General features: G+C 44.3%; 1 protein-coding gene across 1 annotated transcript in view; it reads left to right on the top strand.

Annotated features, from left to right (window-relative positions):
* VWF (von Willebrand factor) overlaps positions 1-15,558 on the top strand; it is a 149,630-nt gene that overhangs the window by 116,205 nt on the left and 17,867 nt on the right. The window contains exons 39-43 of the mRNA XM_077169776.1: positions 6,009-6,111; positions 6,652-6,726; positions 8,127-8,231; positions 9,406-9,611; positions 13,929-14,078. Of these exons, the coding sequence (XP_077025891.1) occupies positions 6,009-6,111; positions 6,652-6,726; positions 8,127-8,231; positions 9,406-9,611; positions 13,929-14,078 (639 nt within the window). The remainder of the gene's footprint in view (positions 1-6,008; positions 6,112-6,651; positions 6,727-8,126; positions 8,232-9,405; positions 9,612-13,928; positions 14,079-15,558) is intronic.

The following is a 15,558-nucleotide window of genomic DNA, read 5'->3' as shown; positions in this document are numbered from 1 at the left end:
AATATTTTGTGGCAATGTCTAACATTATGAAGGTATATTATCTACCTTCCATTATGTTCAAATCACCTTATAGCCATTAATTATCTCAATATTTTCTAAAGACGTGTTTTGCAGGATATTAACAATTACTTGGGGTCATGAGAGTTTAAAGAACTCTAGCTAAACAAAGTTAAACAGATTTTTTCTTACAGGTTTCTCTTTAGAGCTTTGAATTATACCAATATGCATTGAAGATCTGTAAGAGGGGTTTCTTTTCACACTTATTTGACTGTGGAATGTGTGTGTGTGTGTGTAGCCTTGCACTAGGCTTCCACAGAACACACTGGGATCGCCTACCTCATTTCACAAGTGCTCACAAGCCTGGGAGAGGTTAGTGACTTGTCCATGGGCTGTTTGTAAATGATGGAGTTGGGATTCGGGCCCAGGATTTGGGTCTGCCTCCAACGATGTGTTCTTTCCACTGTACCAAACTGCCCTTTTGCTAGGGTTTTTTTTTGGGCTACTTTGCTTGGGAGTCACTGAGATTTCAATTGTTTGAGTCCTTTAGGAGTTATTGAAGGCATTTGGGAGCCGTTTACTACACTCCCCCATCTTGGCCTAAAATGGCCATGTGTTCATGTCAGTGTTGATAGCAGGTGTGTGTGTAAGGTCTGAGCAGCCTGCCTGTGGCGTGCCCGTTGGCACTGAGAGTGACACTACAGAGCACGATGGGGTAGGGCCACGCTTGGCCCCAAGCTAAGAGAATGTCTTGTATGATCTTGGACTGTACCAAGATTCATCACCCCACAGTCACCACGGAGGACCTTTAGCCTTATGTGGGCAGCTAGGGCGACTCAACACCGTATTTTATCACATCTAGGGGAGTGTATGGTCAAGAGCGCTAACCAACCTGGAGAATGATGAGAATAGTAATTCCAGTTCTCATTCCAGCGAGCCAGGAGATGGTCCATTCCATTGGTTATCAAACCCCGGTGAGGGCATGAGTGCATGCTCTGTTGAATGGATGAGGAAACTGAGGCTCAGCTGGCATTTGGTGATAAAGCTGGGCTCCCTCTTTATCCCACAGCATCCTGACCCTGCCATTGGTCCCATTAGAGCTGTCAGCGAACACTGGTGCTGAGTGGTGCTCATGTAAGCACGGGCATCCATTAGGGCTGTCACTTGGGGTGGCTCTCACCTGCCCTAGTTTTTCAGTTGGATTCTATCCCAGTGGGTCCCATATGTTCTCACTGTGGGATAGATGAATGAAGAGGGAAGCCCAGTATATTTTACCACCATGTTTCAACTTGCCAAGTTAAGTAATGGTCCCACCATGATATTCCTCAAAGGAGTTGACAAAACCTTATGTTCCTTTTCTGATTTCCATAACACTTGGGCTCCTGCCAGGCTTGAAGGATGGGTACTGTTTACATATGGTGCTAGCACCCATCATAATTTTGGACTGATTTTGCTGGTAGTGGTAAGGAGCTCTCAGGGGGAGGTGGAAAGTGATTCTTCATTGGCATTTTGGGATGAGAAGTAAACTCAACTTTGCAAAGTGTTTCTGGCTCCGTGAAGGCCAGCTGTCTGTAGGGTCCTGAAAGTAGGTAACTTGTAAATTGTCCTTTAGTGCCTGTCCCCACCCCCACTCCTCTTCTGTGACCCTATTTCTCCTTTTCATTACTCCCCTCACCTTCAATCCAACACATTAATTCGAGTTGCATGAAGAATTAAATAATTGCCTCTGAATAGTGTAATACTTTTTGAAATGGAAACACATCATAAATATATTTTTATAATTTAAGTAACTTAAAATTACTCAGTCATAAACTTTGAAGGGAACACGTCCAGTTTTAATCATTTCGGAAAATATAGTTTCAGTGGATGAAAGCAAGCATCTCATCCAGCCACCTGCATTTTCAACTTTTACTTTCAAAGCAGAGAAAAGATTAAAAATCGAATATGAGAACCAGTTCCATTCAATGACTTTGTTTCTTGCCACAGAAATAAAGCTTTGAAAACCCTTCTTTAGGGAAATCAACCAGAGTATAAATCTATTGTGGTAACTTTGGAGGGGCAAAATATTTACCAGTTTCCATAGCTCCTGTGTATTTTACTTAATGTGCTCTGAAGAGTAGGGCCTCCGGAGCTTTGCACGCACTGCCCCCTTCTCAGCATGTGCTGGGCTGCGTTCAGCACCCAGGAGCTTCCCGCCTGGAACCTCCGTTTCCTCCCCCTGGTCGCTGGTGCTCCGTGGCCAGGCTCAGTGCTCCTTACATTCCATCTGCATCTTCCTTCAAGTCCTTCAAATGTTGAGTGATGCGTGATGACTCACCCATGTCCCTACTTCGAGCTTGGGCTGCGAAGACTTCAGTTTTTCCCATACCATATTCTCTATAGGCCATTCTTTTGTTGCCTTTATTCAATCTGTAGCTGCATCTGTCTGTTCTCCCTGTCCTCCTGTCTCACCGATGGTCATGTTCCCGCCATGGGACCATTGAGTGGGGATGGCTGGGAGCTGGCCTGTGCCTGGTGCAGGATCGCCATCTGCTGGTGAGTTTGCCACATAACCCAGCCTGGTCTGTATGGCTGTCCCTGTTACTGCTGGAAGCTTAGCTGGAAAGGGCTTTTTCAGGGGCTATTGATTCCATCCCCTGTCTCTGGGCTAGCCTCGTTAAAGCTGCCTGGGAGCATGAAAATTCTTGGAGAAGAAGGTTTAATATCTTATTTTCGTCATTTATATTGGTGTTGCCTCCCATGCTCAGGGTAGTTGGAAAGTTGGATTATTTATTCTTGATTTTAGATAGCTGAGGCCCACAATAAAAAAGGGGGGAAAAAACCCCACCAAACATTATTTACATTACCAAAAGGTGTAAATAATTTAAGTAGATTGGAATAACAGGAGAGTGGATAAACAAAATGTGGTCTATACATTCCATGGTATATTTTCAGCCATAAAAAGGAATGAAATTCTGATGCATGTTACAACATGGGTGAACCTTGAAGATGTCATATTGACTGAAATAAGCCAGGCACAAAAGGACAAATATCGTATACCTCACTGATATGAAATATTTAGAATGAGTAACTTCAGAGTCAGAAAATAGATTAGAGGTGATCAGGGGCTGGGAGAAGGAAGGGCATGTGTGGTTAATGTTTTATGGGTACAGAGTTTCTGTTGGGTGTGATGGAAAAAAGCTGGAAATGGATGGTAGTGTTGGTAGCACAACACTGTAAAAGTAATTAATGCCACTGAACGGTGCACTTAAAAATAGTTAAAAAGGCAAATGTATGAGATATGTATATATATCATTAATAAAGAACAAGATCCAAGCCCAAACATATAAAAAATAGGAGCCTCTTTTTTCTCATCTCATCACTTTTGCTATTTAAAGGCCTCAATATAGAGCTCTTCGTCTGCCATCTTCTTGGCATCACCGTCGGTGCGGAAGAGCAGGAAAGGGCCGAGAGTGGCCTGAGGAGACGTGAGACGAGCCCTCCCCTGTGCAGCCCCCTGTGGCCGTGCCCCGTGCCCATCCCCCACGGACCTGCCCAGCCTCTTGGAGAAAGGCTGGATGAGCAGCTGCTGCAGCCTCCTTTTTGGCTTCCTAGTCCTTTCCTTCTCCATCCTCCTCGTTGTCTCCAGGTTTATCTTTATTTAATGCTCTTTTCTTCAAGGCAGGCCTTACTTACAAACCTGCAGGCTGCACCTTTCCCTCTGAATAAAGTGCAAATTCCTAAAATGGACATGGAAGCCCCCCCACGACTTTCTTCAGCCTTCCTGCCCCACCTCCTAGTCCCCCTCGGCCACCCCCACTCCCACCCTCGCCAGGACATTCCTTCCTCTTTCCTCACTTGGAATTCCTTCTCCTTTCCTCTTTGCCCAAGTCCTCCCCATCCTTCAAAGGCTCATCTTTGTGAGATCTCTGGGGCGCTCCAGCCTTCGGGACTCTTCTTTTGGTCTCTTGTAGCTCTTTTATTTCTTTTTAAAGCTTTATTGAGTTATAGTTTATATACAGTAAGCTGCGCGCATTTAACGTGTACAGTTTGATGAGTTCTGACATATGTATATACCCATAAAACCATCATCACAATCAAGATAAATTTCCACTACTCCCAAAGTTTCCTTGTGCCCCTTTTTCATATATCCCAATTCCCATCTCCTATTCCCGGGCAACCACTGGCCTGCTTTCCTTCACTATAGATCAGTTTACATTTTCTGGAATTTTATATAAATGGAATCATGCGGTATGCACTCCTTTTGGTCTGGCTTCTTTTGTTCAGCCTAATGCTTTGAGATTCCGCCATGTTGTTGCATGTTTTGATAATTTGTTCTTTTTTATTGCTGAGTAGCAGTCCACAGTGTGGCTGTATCACATTTGATTTCATCCACGTTTCCTTGAGTGGGTCTTGTTTCCTCGACTCTCCTGAAAGTTTGAGGCCTGGGGCATTGTACTCAGGCCTCTTGTTCCTATGGCCCCTGAGTGGGACCCACCCCTGGTGGACGCCATGACTGTTGACAAGAGGCATTTGTAGTTCAGAGGTGAAACACATGGTGTCTGGTCCAGAATGTGAGGTTCAGAGTCTGGCTGTGCAACCTGGTCAAGTTATTTAACTTCTCTGTGCCTCAGTTTCATCATTTGTAAATGCAGATAATGCTTCTTACCCGATAGGATTATTCTAAGGATATTAAAGTAAATAAATCTAAAGCTCTTGGGAAAACACCTCAAACAGTAAGTGTTCATTATTATCGGGAGGCAACAGAGCACAGTGGTTAAAAACGTGGATTTTGGAGACAGGCTGTAAGCGTTGAGATCCCAGCCCTGCCACTGTGACTGTGAGACATTAGGGAAATGCTTCAGCTTCCTCATTTGCAAACTGGGCTTAGTAAAGAATATCCTTGCCATTGGGTTGCATGAGGATTAAATATAAGGTCCTTCAAACCGTGGCACATAGCAGAGGCTATTGAAATGCTAGCTATTGTTATTTGTTGAGTGAGTGAAAATGTCAAGGGCAGAATGGGAGAGCTTAATCCGGGAGCAGGACGGGGCACCTTGCGGGTGGGATTTTTTTTTACTTGGAGAGCTCTGTTATTCCTTCTTCTGACTGTGGAAGCAGAGGGTATACATAAGACATTTTTGAGCTGGGAACTTTTTAGAGGCCTTTGAACGCCTGGATCAGAATGTGTTTGTCCAGGGGTAAGGTGGTCCTCTCAGTTTTAAAGCCAGCTGAGTGTAGGAACAGTGATCTCTGTGTGCGTCCCACCTGGGGACACACAGCCGCGAGCCAGGCCCTGGGCCAACCACCGCCTCCCCCTCCTTACAACAGCCCTGTCAGGCTGGAGCTCCATCATCTTACGGGGAGGAAACTGAGGCATGGAGGTGTGGCGCTGGTGCAGGAATTAAGCTCTCCCTGACTGTGCATCCTGTAGGCTGATGAGCCATGTGCGACTTGGAGAAAGTGGCTTTACCCTCTGGGTGAACGTGCATCTGGAAAAATCAGATACCTGCGCCCTGGTCTCTAAGGTGGCTCCAGGGTCAACAACGTTTCTCCTCAACTCTACCCTCCCCACCCCACCCCCCGCCATGGTCTTCAGTCAATTCCAGTGATAAATGCAACGTTCTTTTCAAGTTGCATCTTATCTTCTCCTTTTGCTTGGGAAGTGACCAGCAAATGTGATACAAGAACCCTCAAATGTGATACAAGAACCCTCATTTTCTTCCTCCGCTGATTATAGGGCCAAATTAGAGAAGACTGTCACGAATGCCCCCAAACTTTCTGCAGTTTGTCCTGAGTTTACAGTGCAGTAGAGGACAGCCTTCCTGAGTGCCCCCGAGGCTCCTCCAGCTTTGTCCTTCTCAGTCCCTCACAGCCTCCTTCCCACTTTGCTCTCGTTGACCCATGAGGCTCTGAGAGGGGGATGGCTCACGAACTGCCCCAGGCAAGGGGAAATCGAGGCACTGAATTCCGTGGGTTTCCAGAGCTTTGTGCATCCCATGACCTCTATGAATCTCCTTTTTTTCTATCAGTTTCTGGAAACCTGGGTCCCGGACCACCAGCCCTGTCAGATCTGCACGTGCCTCAGCGGACGGAAGGTCAACTGCACTTCACAGCCCTGCCCCACAGCCAGAGGTGAGTGAGCCCGCCTCCCGACACTCCTGGGGGGCCGCCCATGCAGCCTGCCTCAGACCTGGTGGGCCAGACCCAAACACCAGACTCCTGGAGTTGTCCCCTTATTCTCTATCTCTCCCTGACGGCCCCACCCTTCTTTACCTTGCTGAGCTCCAGGGCCCCGACTCTGCCCCTGGATAACCCTCTTGGAGTTTAACCCTGTCCCCCCGTCCCTGATTTGGCCTCGACTCTGAGTTCCCTTCAGTGTAAATTTGAGGGTGCCCACAGGACACTCGGGGTGGGGGGGTGTATTACGTCTGAGCTCCCATGGCCTGATTCCCCCTGGGCCTCCCACTCCTGAGCTGGTTTTAGTGGATGAGAGCCTGCGTCATTTTTTTTTTTTTTGGCATGGGCAGGCACTGGGAATCGAACCTGGGTCTCTGGCATGGCAGATGAGAACTCTGCCTACTGAGCCACCGTTGCACTGCCCTGCGCCATTTTTAATTGAAGCTATGCCATTATTGGTCTCTCTCTGATTCTGTGGCTCTTCCTGCCTTCCAGCTCCCACGTGTGGCCCATGTGAAGTGGCCCACCTCCACCAGGGTGCTGGTCAATGCTGCCCGGAGTACGAGTGTGGTATGTGTTCCCTCAGAGCTTGCCCCGGGGCTCCTGCCCCAGCCCATGAGCTGCGTTGTGGGTGCTGAGAAGCTGGAAGGTTCTGAGGCACAGGGACTGTGGAATAGGCCAGCTGACCTGAGGTGGATCAGGATCCACTGGAGTTTCCCTAAAGCGGAAAGAAGAACCTCTGGAAGATAGGGTTCGCCACCTAGAGAAATTCTACAGCGCATTACTACATGTGATGTTTGAGAGCATCTAGAAAATCAGTGGGCATCCCAGAGGTTTTCTTAGGAAAAAGTCATGTCAAAGTAACCCATTTCCCATCTCAATAAGATTCGGTGGCTCCCGCATCCAGAGAAGGCCACACCCAGGGTGCCTTGATTTCAGTTGTCATATTTGTCAAAGATTTCATGATAGGTTTTGCAAACTGCACAGTGAATTGTGGGCTGAGGAATGGTATAGTTAAATGAATTAAGAGATGATTGGAATGAAGGCTAGCTTGATAGGAAATGTCTAGTGCCCTTGGCCCTGTCCTGTCCTGTGTTTTTAGTAATTATATGAAGAAAGACATAAAGCACAGCCTGTAGAATTTGCAGTGCTGCACATTTTTGAAGGAGAACAAATAGAAGGAGAACAGTCAAAGGATCTAAAGAGACTGAAATATTTGTGTGAATGAAATTATCAGGAACAAACAGAGTTCTTATAGAGGAAGGAGATCTGACTTGGGAATAATTGTATAAATAGGACTTAGAATGCTGGTGGTAAGAGAACTGGAGAGATCATTTAGTTCAAGTCCCTTATTTTGTAAATATTAGTAAGCTCCTACAATGTGCCAGGCACTTTACCATCATTATTTAATGAAATCCTTAGATTAACTTTGTGGGGTTCCACTTTACAGAAGAGGAGACTGAGGTCTAGAGGGGTCAAGTGATGTGGCTAAGATCTGGAAGGTCCAGCAGATCACAAGAGAAATCATGTGACTTGGATCTAGTATCTCTCCCTCTAATCATTTATCTATATCTAATCTATACACTATCAACTGTCTTTTTCTATCTAACTGCATGTCTTTCTGTCTATCAATCAATCAATCAATCATTTACCTATCTACCTATTCATCTGGTCATTTGTCTGTATCTAATCTATATGCTGTATATTTCTATCCGATCTATATGTATTTCTCTCTATTCATCTGTGTAATCATCTATCTATATCTGTCAGCTAACTATTTCCATCTGTATGTCTTTCATCTGTTTCTCTATATCTGTCTGTCTATCTATCTAATCAATCATTTATCTATTGTCTTTCAACCTGTCTAAAACAATATAAGTCTGCATGAGTAGGAACGTGGAATCCTACTCACAGGTGGTGAGAGCGGCCTTGCTGAGCCCTGAGTGGCGTCTCTCTGTCCTGGCCCTCAGTGTGTGACCTGGTGAGCTGCGACGTGCCCCCGGTGCCTCGGTGTGAAGGTGGACTCCAGCCGACACTCACCAATCCCGGGGAGTGCAGACCCCACTTCACCTGCGGTAAAGCCTCTGTGGAAGAGGAGTGTGTGTGTGTGTGTGTGTGTGTGTGTACCCTCTCCTCTTTCTTGGGGACTTTTCCAAGATTGGTCATTTCCACTATTCTAGTTAGCCAAATCTGGGTTCAGAGAATGTCTGAAACTGAGGGGTTAAGGTCACAAATGGATTGAATCCTCTGAAAATCCTCTCAACTGTGCGCTGCTGAGGATGTGCCAGGAGTGGCTCGGCCCAGGTACCTCCCTCTTGGAGTATATTAGGAGGCAGTTGGCTCCAGAATCCAACCTTTATTTCTCCTCATCCTCTACGTTTCCATCTTCCCATACCCCATAGAAGCGAGGGAATGTTCTCTTGGCTTGTCCTCATCATAGGATCTTATACCCTAACAAATTTACAGATGTCTTTGTAGGTTTAAATATTTAATCAATAAATGCTATCATTTTAGCATAGAGTTAAAGTAAGATCTGCCAAGAAGCTGAGTTCTGTGTTTAGCTGCCAAGAGTACCTATTCTAAGTCAAGTGGAGTTCTGGCCTCTTGATTTAGAATCTGAACCTCACTTGAGTTCTTAGATGTCAGTCCTTGTGTTTGAAGGAAATTGGAAATAGGCAAAGGATGGAGGGATGGGATTTGCATTTATACATGAGGTTGAGTACTTGATAGGATTTCTGGCTTTCTTTCTTTCTATATTGTAGAAGAACCTACAGCTGCAGGTATTGTTCTAGGTACCGAACCTAGAAAATTTCCTAGTGGGGAAAGCCCTGTTGATGGGATTAAATGAGCTCCCGACATATAAAAATGCTTGACAGCTCTTAGCATGCCTACCCTATCTGGGTCCTAGGGATCTGCCTCTGATGTCTCTAAGAATCAGGACCCTCCCCCTTCTAGATATAGCTGGGAAAGTGATAAAGCAGGACCTGAGCAGCCTTCACTTTTCTATGAGAATTCCTAACTTCACATTTCCCCCTTGATTAATGTTCTTATTTTCCTTCAGACTAACTCCTTTTAGGTATAATTGAAAATCCAGCAGGCTTTGCACTGGGCTCACGTGCATTCCTGATTTGATATTCTGGAGCTAGATGTTTCCCGGGACCTAATATTATAGCTGAGTACGTCTGCACCCGGGCTGTGTGCCCTGCCCAGTGTGGCAGGACTGAGGGCATCTCCTGGTGCTAACCCCAGCCTGCAGGAAGGAGGAGTGCAAAAAGGAGACCCCACCCCCATGCCCCCCGCACCGGACGCCATCTCTTCGGAAGACCCAGTGCTGTGATGAGTATGAGTGTGCTTGCAACTGTGACAACTCCACGGTGAGCTGCCCGCTGGGCTACCTGTCCTCATCTGTCACCAACGACTGTGGCTGCACCACCACCACTTGCCTCCCGGACAAGGTAGGGGCTCTCAGCCACTGATGGAACAATGGCCAACACCTGCTTCTCATGGACGATTCATCTCTGCTCAGTCTTCCCTCATTCCCAAATTGACTGCAGCCTGGCTTGGTGGGCAGGCAATCAGGATTCCATCTGTGGCCTGAATAGAAATGTAATTAATTAGGGAGATGATTATAGAGACCCTACCATGTGTTCAGCATGGCTAAGTTCTGAGGTTATAAACAATGAATAAGACACAGTCCCTACCTTTGAAGAGCTTATTTGTAGGCTAGCTAAGGAAATGATGTAGTTGCATGGGTTATTTAGAGACTAGTTAATAGTTTATTCATTTGTTAATTGTTATTAATTCATCCACCCATCCATCCAGTATTTACTGATCAACTACTATATTCTTCCAGAACTAGTACAATGTTAGGTGCTATGGGAGAAATGTAAGCTACAGACCCTACTTATGATCTTGTTAGATGCAATTTAGTGTCAACAGATGGTACACACATTAAATACTAAAAGCAGTCTTCTGGGGGAGAGATCTGCCAACATAATCTATAATGAAAGATTATTATAGAAAGATATGTAATGAAACATTATTATAGAGGAAGAATAGAACTGGAGATGAGCCAGAAATGCAGCAGTTTGTGGGTTACTGAGAGCAAGAGCTGGAAAGAATGGTAAAATGAGGCTGCAATTATCTTTCCCTGGAGCCTCTCAGGCTGGAGCATACCCTCATTTTCCTGGAACACCCTAGATATGTCTGTTCTCCTCTGGGTGCTTGTCCAACCCCAAATGTCTAAGTGCCAAGGTCCTGGAGAAGTGGGAGTTGTCCTAGAAGGTGGTGGTTGCTGCTGCTTCTTTTATCTTTGTTCTCTTCCTCCTCCTCTCTGGAGTCCTTTTGCTTTTCTCCTATTAATATTCTATGTCTCTTTAATCTGTGCAGCCACCCAACCTCCAATGTTTTATGCCTTCAGGTTGTTGGAGAAACTGAGTCATTTGCCCTATAGAACATTCTGGATTTGGGTGGTAGTGTCCTCATGGCATTGCTTAATGTGTTCCTCTGTTCCCTACTTTAGTTAGTCTAGAGACTTAATTACATTCAAATTCAAATTTTGGTGGGGGTGTGTGGCAAGAATACATCATAGGTGATTCTTTGTCCTTACTGTTGCATCATACTGTGAAGCACATAATGTTCAGTTGTTCCATGTTTAAAGATAAAAGTGATCACTGGATTTAAGTGATAGCAGCCTGTTTCTCCATTTTGAAGTTCTCCATCAACAATTTAACTAATAGTTTTAATATCCCTTGTGATTGTTGCCTAAGATTCATTGTCAGGAAGAGTTACAAATTGTGGCTTTTCTCTAGCTTTGCTATTCTTCCACAGTTAACAGCTAGACTTCGTCCATAAAGAAGAACTTTCCCCAGTCACTCTTTGGTTTCCTTGAAATAGAGTTTCTTTAGAAAGGGCAGGATAAATGCTTGATCCTGTTTCCCTATTTACCAATTTTCAGAATAGTGAGTTGGTGACCTAGCAACCTTCATGGATGGCCAAAGAGGTTTTTTGTTTCTGTTTTCTTTCTTTTCTACTTTTTAAGTGTCATTATAAACTCATAGTGGTTATGTATTTGATGTGTTTTGACTCATCATGAGCTTCTTCTTTGTGGTACTCAGGTTGTTTTATCTGGGGTAAATGGGAGTCCTTCATGATTGATTTGGAGCCCTTTGGGCTGGCCTCCTTATCCCTTAACAACTTTCTTACTTTCTGAAACAACAAGGTGTACCCTTTCTGTGAGAGAGTAAACAATTATTCAAGTGACTTTAAAACCCAGTATTTTGAATGTATATCCCTAATGAGTTGTTTTCTTAGGACAAAAGAACTGCAAACAAATCTTGAACTCCCAAATTGTTAGGAGAAATACTGGCACCATTAATTTTGAAACTACCATAGGCATATCGTAAGATAAAGTAAACAAGTAATTAGGTTAATTATGTTAGGAACCAGGATTTTCCTCTTAGACAGGCTCCTCTTAGACATTTCGGGTCCTAGACATAGCATCAGCCATTTCACTGGGGAGTCTTGATGCTTTTCAGTGACAATGGTACTTAGACACTATACTGTGGGCACCAGTGATGCTCACAGCTCTGGGTTGTTACTGCTTCTAGGTGGTTTTGATGAGCAGAGCTTGTAAATTAAAATTTTTGAAGAGGATAAAAACTCATAAATTCATCATGAATTTCCAATTCAAATGTAAGATTATATGTTTTACTTAACTTTCTTGATTTTTATACTTGTATCACTTCTCCTTCAGGTTGAAAATCCTGGTTCCTAACATAATTAACCTAATTACTTGTTTACTTTATCTTACGATATGCCTATGGTAGTTTCAAAATTAATGGTGCCAGTATTTCTCCTAACAATTTGGGAGTTCAAGATTTGTTTGCAGTTCTTTTGTCCTAAGAAAACAACTCATTAGGGATATACATTCAAAATACTGGGTTTTAAAGTCACTTGAATAATTGTTTACTCTCTTTGGTTCTGCCACTGACTTAATATCCAGATAATAAGAGATTTCCTTATTTCTTTTCAGTTTTTAGGGATTATTTCATTTTTAATTTAATTTTTAAGGTAAAACTCTTAAGTGATTCCAAAGTCCAAATTATAAAGATACATTCTCAGAGTTCTCGCTTATCTTCATGTCTCCTTTACCTTGTTCCTCCACTTCCCGTCTATAACTTATCCTTTTCATTAGTTTTTGCATATCTTTCCATCGCTATATATATGTGAAAATTTTTATATATTATATATTTTTATATATTATATTTGTATGTCTTCCTAATTATCACAGAAAGGGTAGGAGATTATAAATTTTATTCTGAACTGTGCTCATTTATTGAACAATAAGCTGAGATTATTGTATATCTGCATATAGAGATCTTTCTATTCCTTTTGACAGCTGTATGGTATTCCATGGCATGGGTATACCTTAGTTTATTCGACCAGGTCCCTATGATGGATATTTGGGTTGCTTCAGTATGTTTACATTACTAATAATGCTGTAATAAATACCCTTGTGCACCTGTCATTTTGTCTACTTGCCAGTGTAGTGGCAAGAATCTTAGAAGTGAGATTATGGTTCACATGGTACTTTTGCTCAGTGTTGTCAAGTCCACTACATAGGTGTGGTAACATTTCCTAACAGGCTTCTTATATAGAAGAATGAGTATCTCACTCAATTATACAGAAGCTAGAGGACTGAGGAGATAAAAGATGATGGTTTAAATATATATATATACCGTTATTTTTGGAGGACAGACGTGGGACTAATTTAAAGACTGTCATTAAATCCCCTGATCAAACAGCTTCCTTAGTGCCTCTGTCCTATAAAATAAAGTAAAACTCTGTATATAGATGGCATCCATTCTAGGCTTTAAGGATTTTTTTCTTTATTAGAGAAGTTGTAGATTTACATAAAAATCATGCACAAAATACAGGATTTCCATTCACCATCCCATAACAACCCCTTGAATTGGTGTGGAACCTTTTTTACGTTTGACGATAGCACATTTTTAAGTAAGATCCATCGTTTAACTTAGGTTTGCTGTTTGTATAGTATAGTTCCATGGATCTTTAAAAAAAAATTATTCTGTTACCATATATACAATCTAAAATTTCCCCTTTTAATCATATTCAGATATATATTTCAATACTGTTAACTGTGCTCACAATATTGTGCTGCCATTACCACCTTCCATTACCCAAGCATCTCCATCATTCCAAATAGGAACCCTGTACATATTTTATTCCCAACCAGTATTTATGAACTCATTCCCCATATCCCTCCCATAGTTTACAGTTCTTCCAATTGGTCCCTTGTCCCTCAAGCACACTCCTCTGTGCCCAGAGCCTTTGCTTATTATGTTCCTTGTCACCTGTGGGCCTTATGGGGACGTGTGTTCACAGTCCCTGCCCATTGCCCTTTACCTCCATTCCACCCCATGGGGGTTGAGGGGTCCAAGTCCAAGGACGTGACTGGATCTGAGAACTGGGGTGCAGCCTCTTGTGTGACGTGGGGTGGAGTTAAGTGTGGTCATGGCCGTGATGAAGCTGGGCCGAGGCAGCCCATGGGTTGTGTCTTGGCCTGTGGGCCTTGACTCCTGCGGGACTACTCCCAGGAGACCAGGGCCCTCTCCAGGGGGGCAGAGACCATGTTAGTTTTTATTTATTGCCGTAGTTCAGCACTAGCACAGCTTCTAGCACGGGTAGATACTCATTCATCACCTTGACATGAATTGCATGGGTCACCCGTGGAAACCTTGTGTCTGCAGGTCTGCGTCCACAGAGGCACCATTTACCCCGTGGGCCAGCTCTGGGAGGAGGGCTGTGACATGTGCACCTGCACTGACATGGAGGACTCCGTGATGGGCCTCCGTGTGGCCCAGTGTGCTCAGAAGCCCTGTGAAGACAGCTGCAGGTCGGTAAGTGGGGCAGAGGGCTGAGTACTGCAGAGAGCAGCCAGGGTGGGGAAGTAGGGGAGGGGATCTCAGGAAGGAGCAAGAAAGGGCTTTGGGTTACCTCCAGTTCAAGGCCCAGGTGAGGCGAAATAGGGTAGAGGGAGAGAAGCATGAGGAAAGGGCTGCTATGCTGTCCTTCTAAAAGTCAGTCCTTGGCTGATGGCCATGTCTGTTGAATCCAGAGGGCTGGGAAATTGGTTTGAGCAGCGATGTGGAGAAGTTTAAATGCCTAGAAAAGAAGACCTGACTTTTCCCCCTCTCTCTTCGACCTTCAAGAATCACCTTAGCCTATAGCTAGGGTCGGTGTACGTTCTGAATTTCCTGGGACTATCCCGGTGTCCATGTACTATAGCGTCTCTGCATAGATTCATGATTTTTGAGAATGTTTATAACTAGAGGCTCAGAAAGCATTATCACTGTTCCCCAAATTCAGGTTTTAATTCTTCTTTTGGTGGCCTGTCCCTATGAATCTGTGGGTTCTGGGGCACCCCATTCTTGCACATTTAAGACTGATCAGACCCCAGGCAAAGAGAGCAATGTTCCATAGGGAGATTTGTGAGTCTGTAGATTTAATGCTACTCCCTGCCAACAGATAGCCACGTTAAATGAGGAATGGCCGAGGCAGCCCACCGCATGCATCTTCTTGCTGCTTTGGTAAATGGTCACAGCGGTGAGATAGTGCTTTTGGTGCTATTTTGAGATGTATGGTTTGATGATGGAAGGGAGGGCCTCAGAGGGAACCTAGAAATGGGAGAGTCTTTTCAATTCGTCTCCTTTGCTGCTACTGAGGATGAGCAGGAGTTGCTAGGCACCACTGGGAGAGAGCGATGCTTGGGTATACAGGTATGCTTTCTGGAAACATTAAGTTTTGGAAACCCATCTTCATCTCCTCCCAGAGGCCATAGGAGTCAAGCTTGCTCTCTAGTAAAGAAAGTGCTGTGTAGACATAATTTTATAAAATCGACACCCAATATATTTACTGTTTCTGTAGGATATTTTGATTGCAAGGAGAAGAACCCATTCAAGCTAGCTAAATAAAAAAGAGATTTATGGAAAGGATACAGGGGAATCTCCCAGAAATGAAATACAGGAAATTGGGTGGGCATCAGGACCCCTTGTTTCTGTGTCCTCCTGCCCCTCTGCTCCAGCTCCTTACTGCAGACCAGCTTCTTCTACAGAGGAGTTTTGCTTTCTCATAAATTCCATTTGCACATAGCCTTATTGTTGCTTTTCAGATCCAGGGTTCCTTCCCATCCAATATGACATGTTCAATTTCTACATTTCATAAATTCGAATAGACGGACTCGGCTCAGGCCGTGGATTGAGCTGTCTGTCTGACTCCCACCCTGGTCCTGGGGCATGTCAGGAGGGTGCATGATCATGTGCACACCCCTGGCTGTCCTGACAAGTGTCTTCTACAGAAGCTGTAGTGCTGGAGGCCATT

This window comes from Tamandua tetradactyla, chromosome 7 (genome assembly GCF_023851605.1).
Source record: "Tamandua tetradactyla isolate mTamTet1 chromosome 7, mTamTet1.pri, whole genome shotgun sequence".
Taxonomy (NCBI): domain Eukaryota; kingdom Metazoa; phylum Chordata; class Mammalia; order Pilosa; family Myrmecophagidae; genus Tamandua; species Tamandua tetradactyla.
The sequence above is the reverse complement of the archived record's forward strand: the minus strand, read 5'-3'. Positions and strand labels throughout refer to the sequence as shown.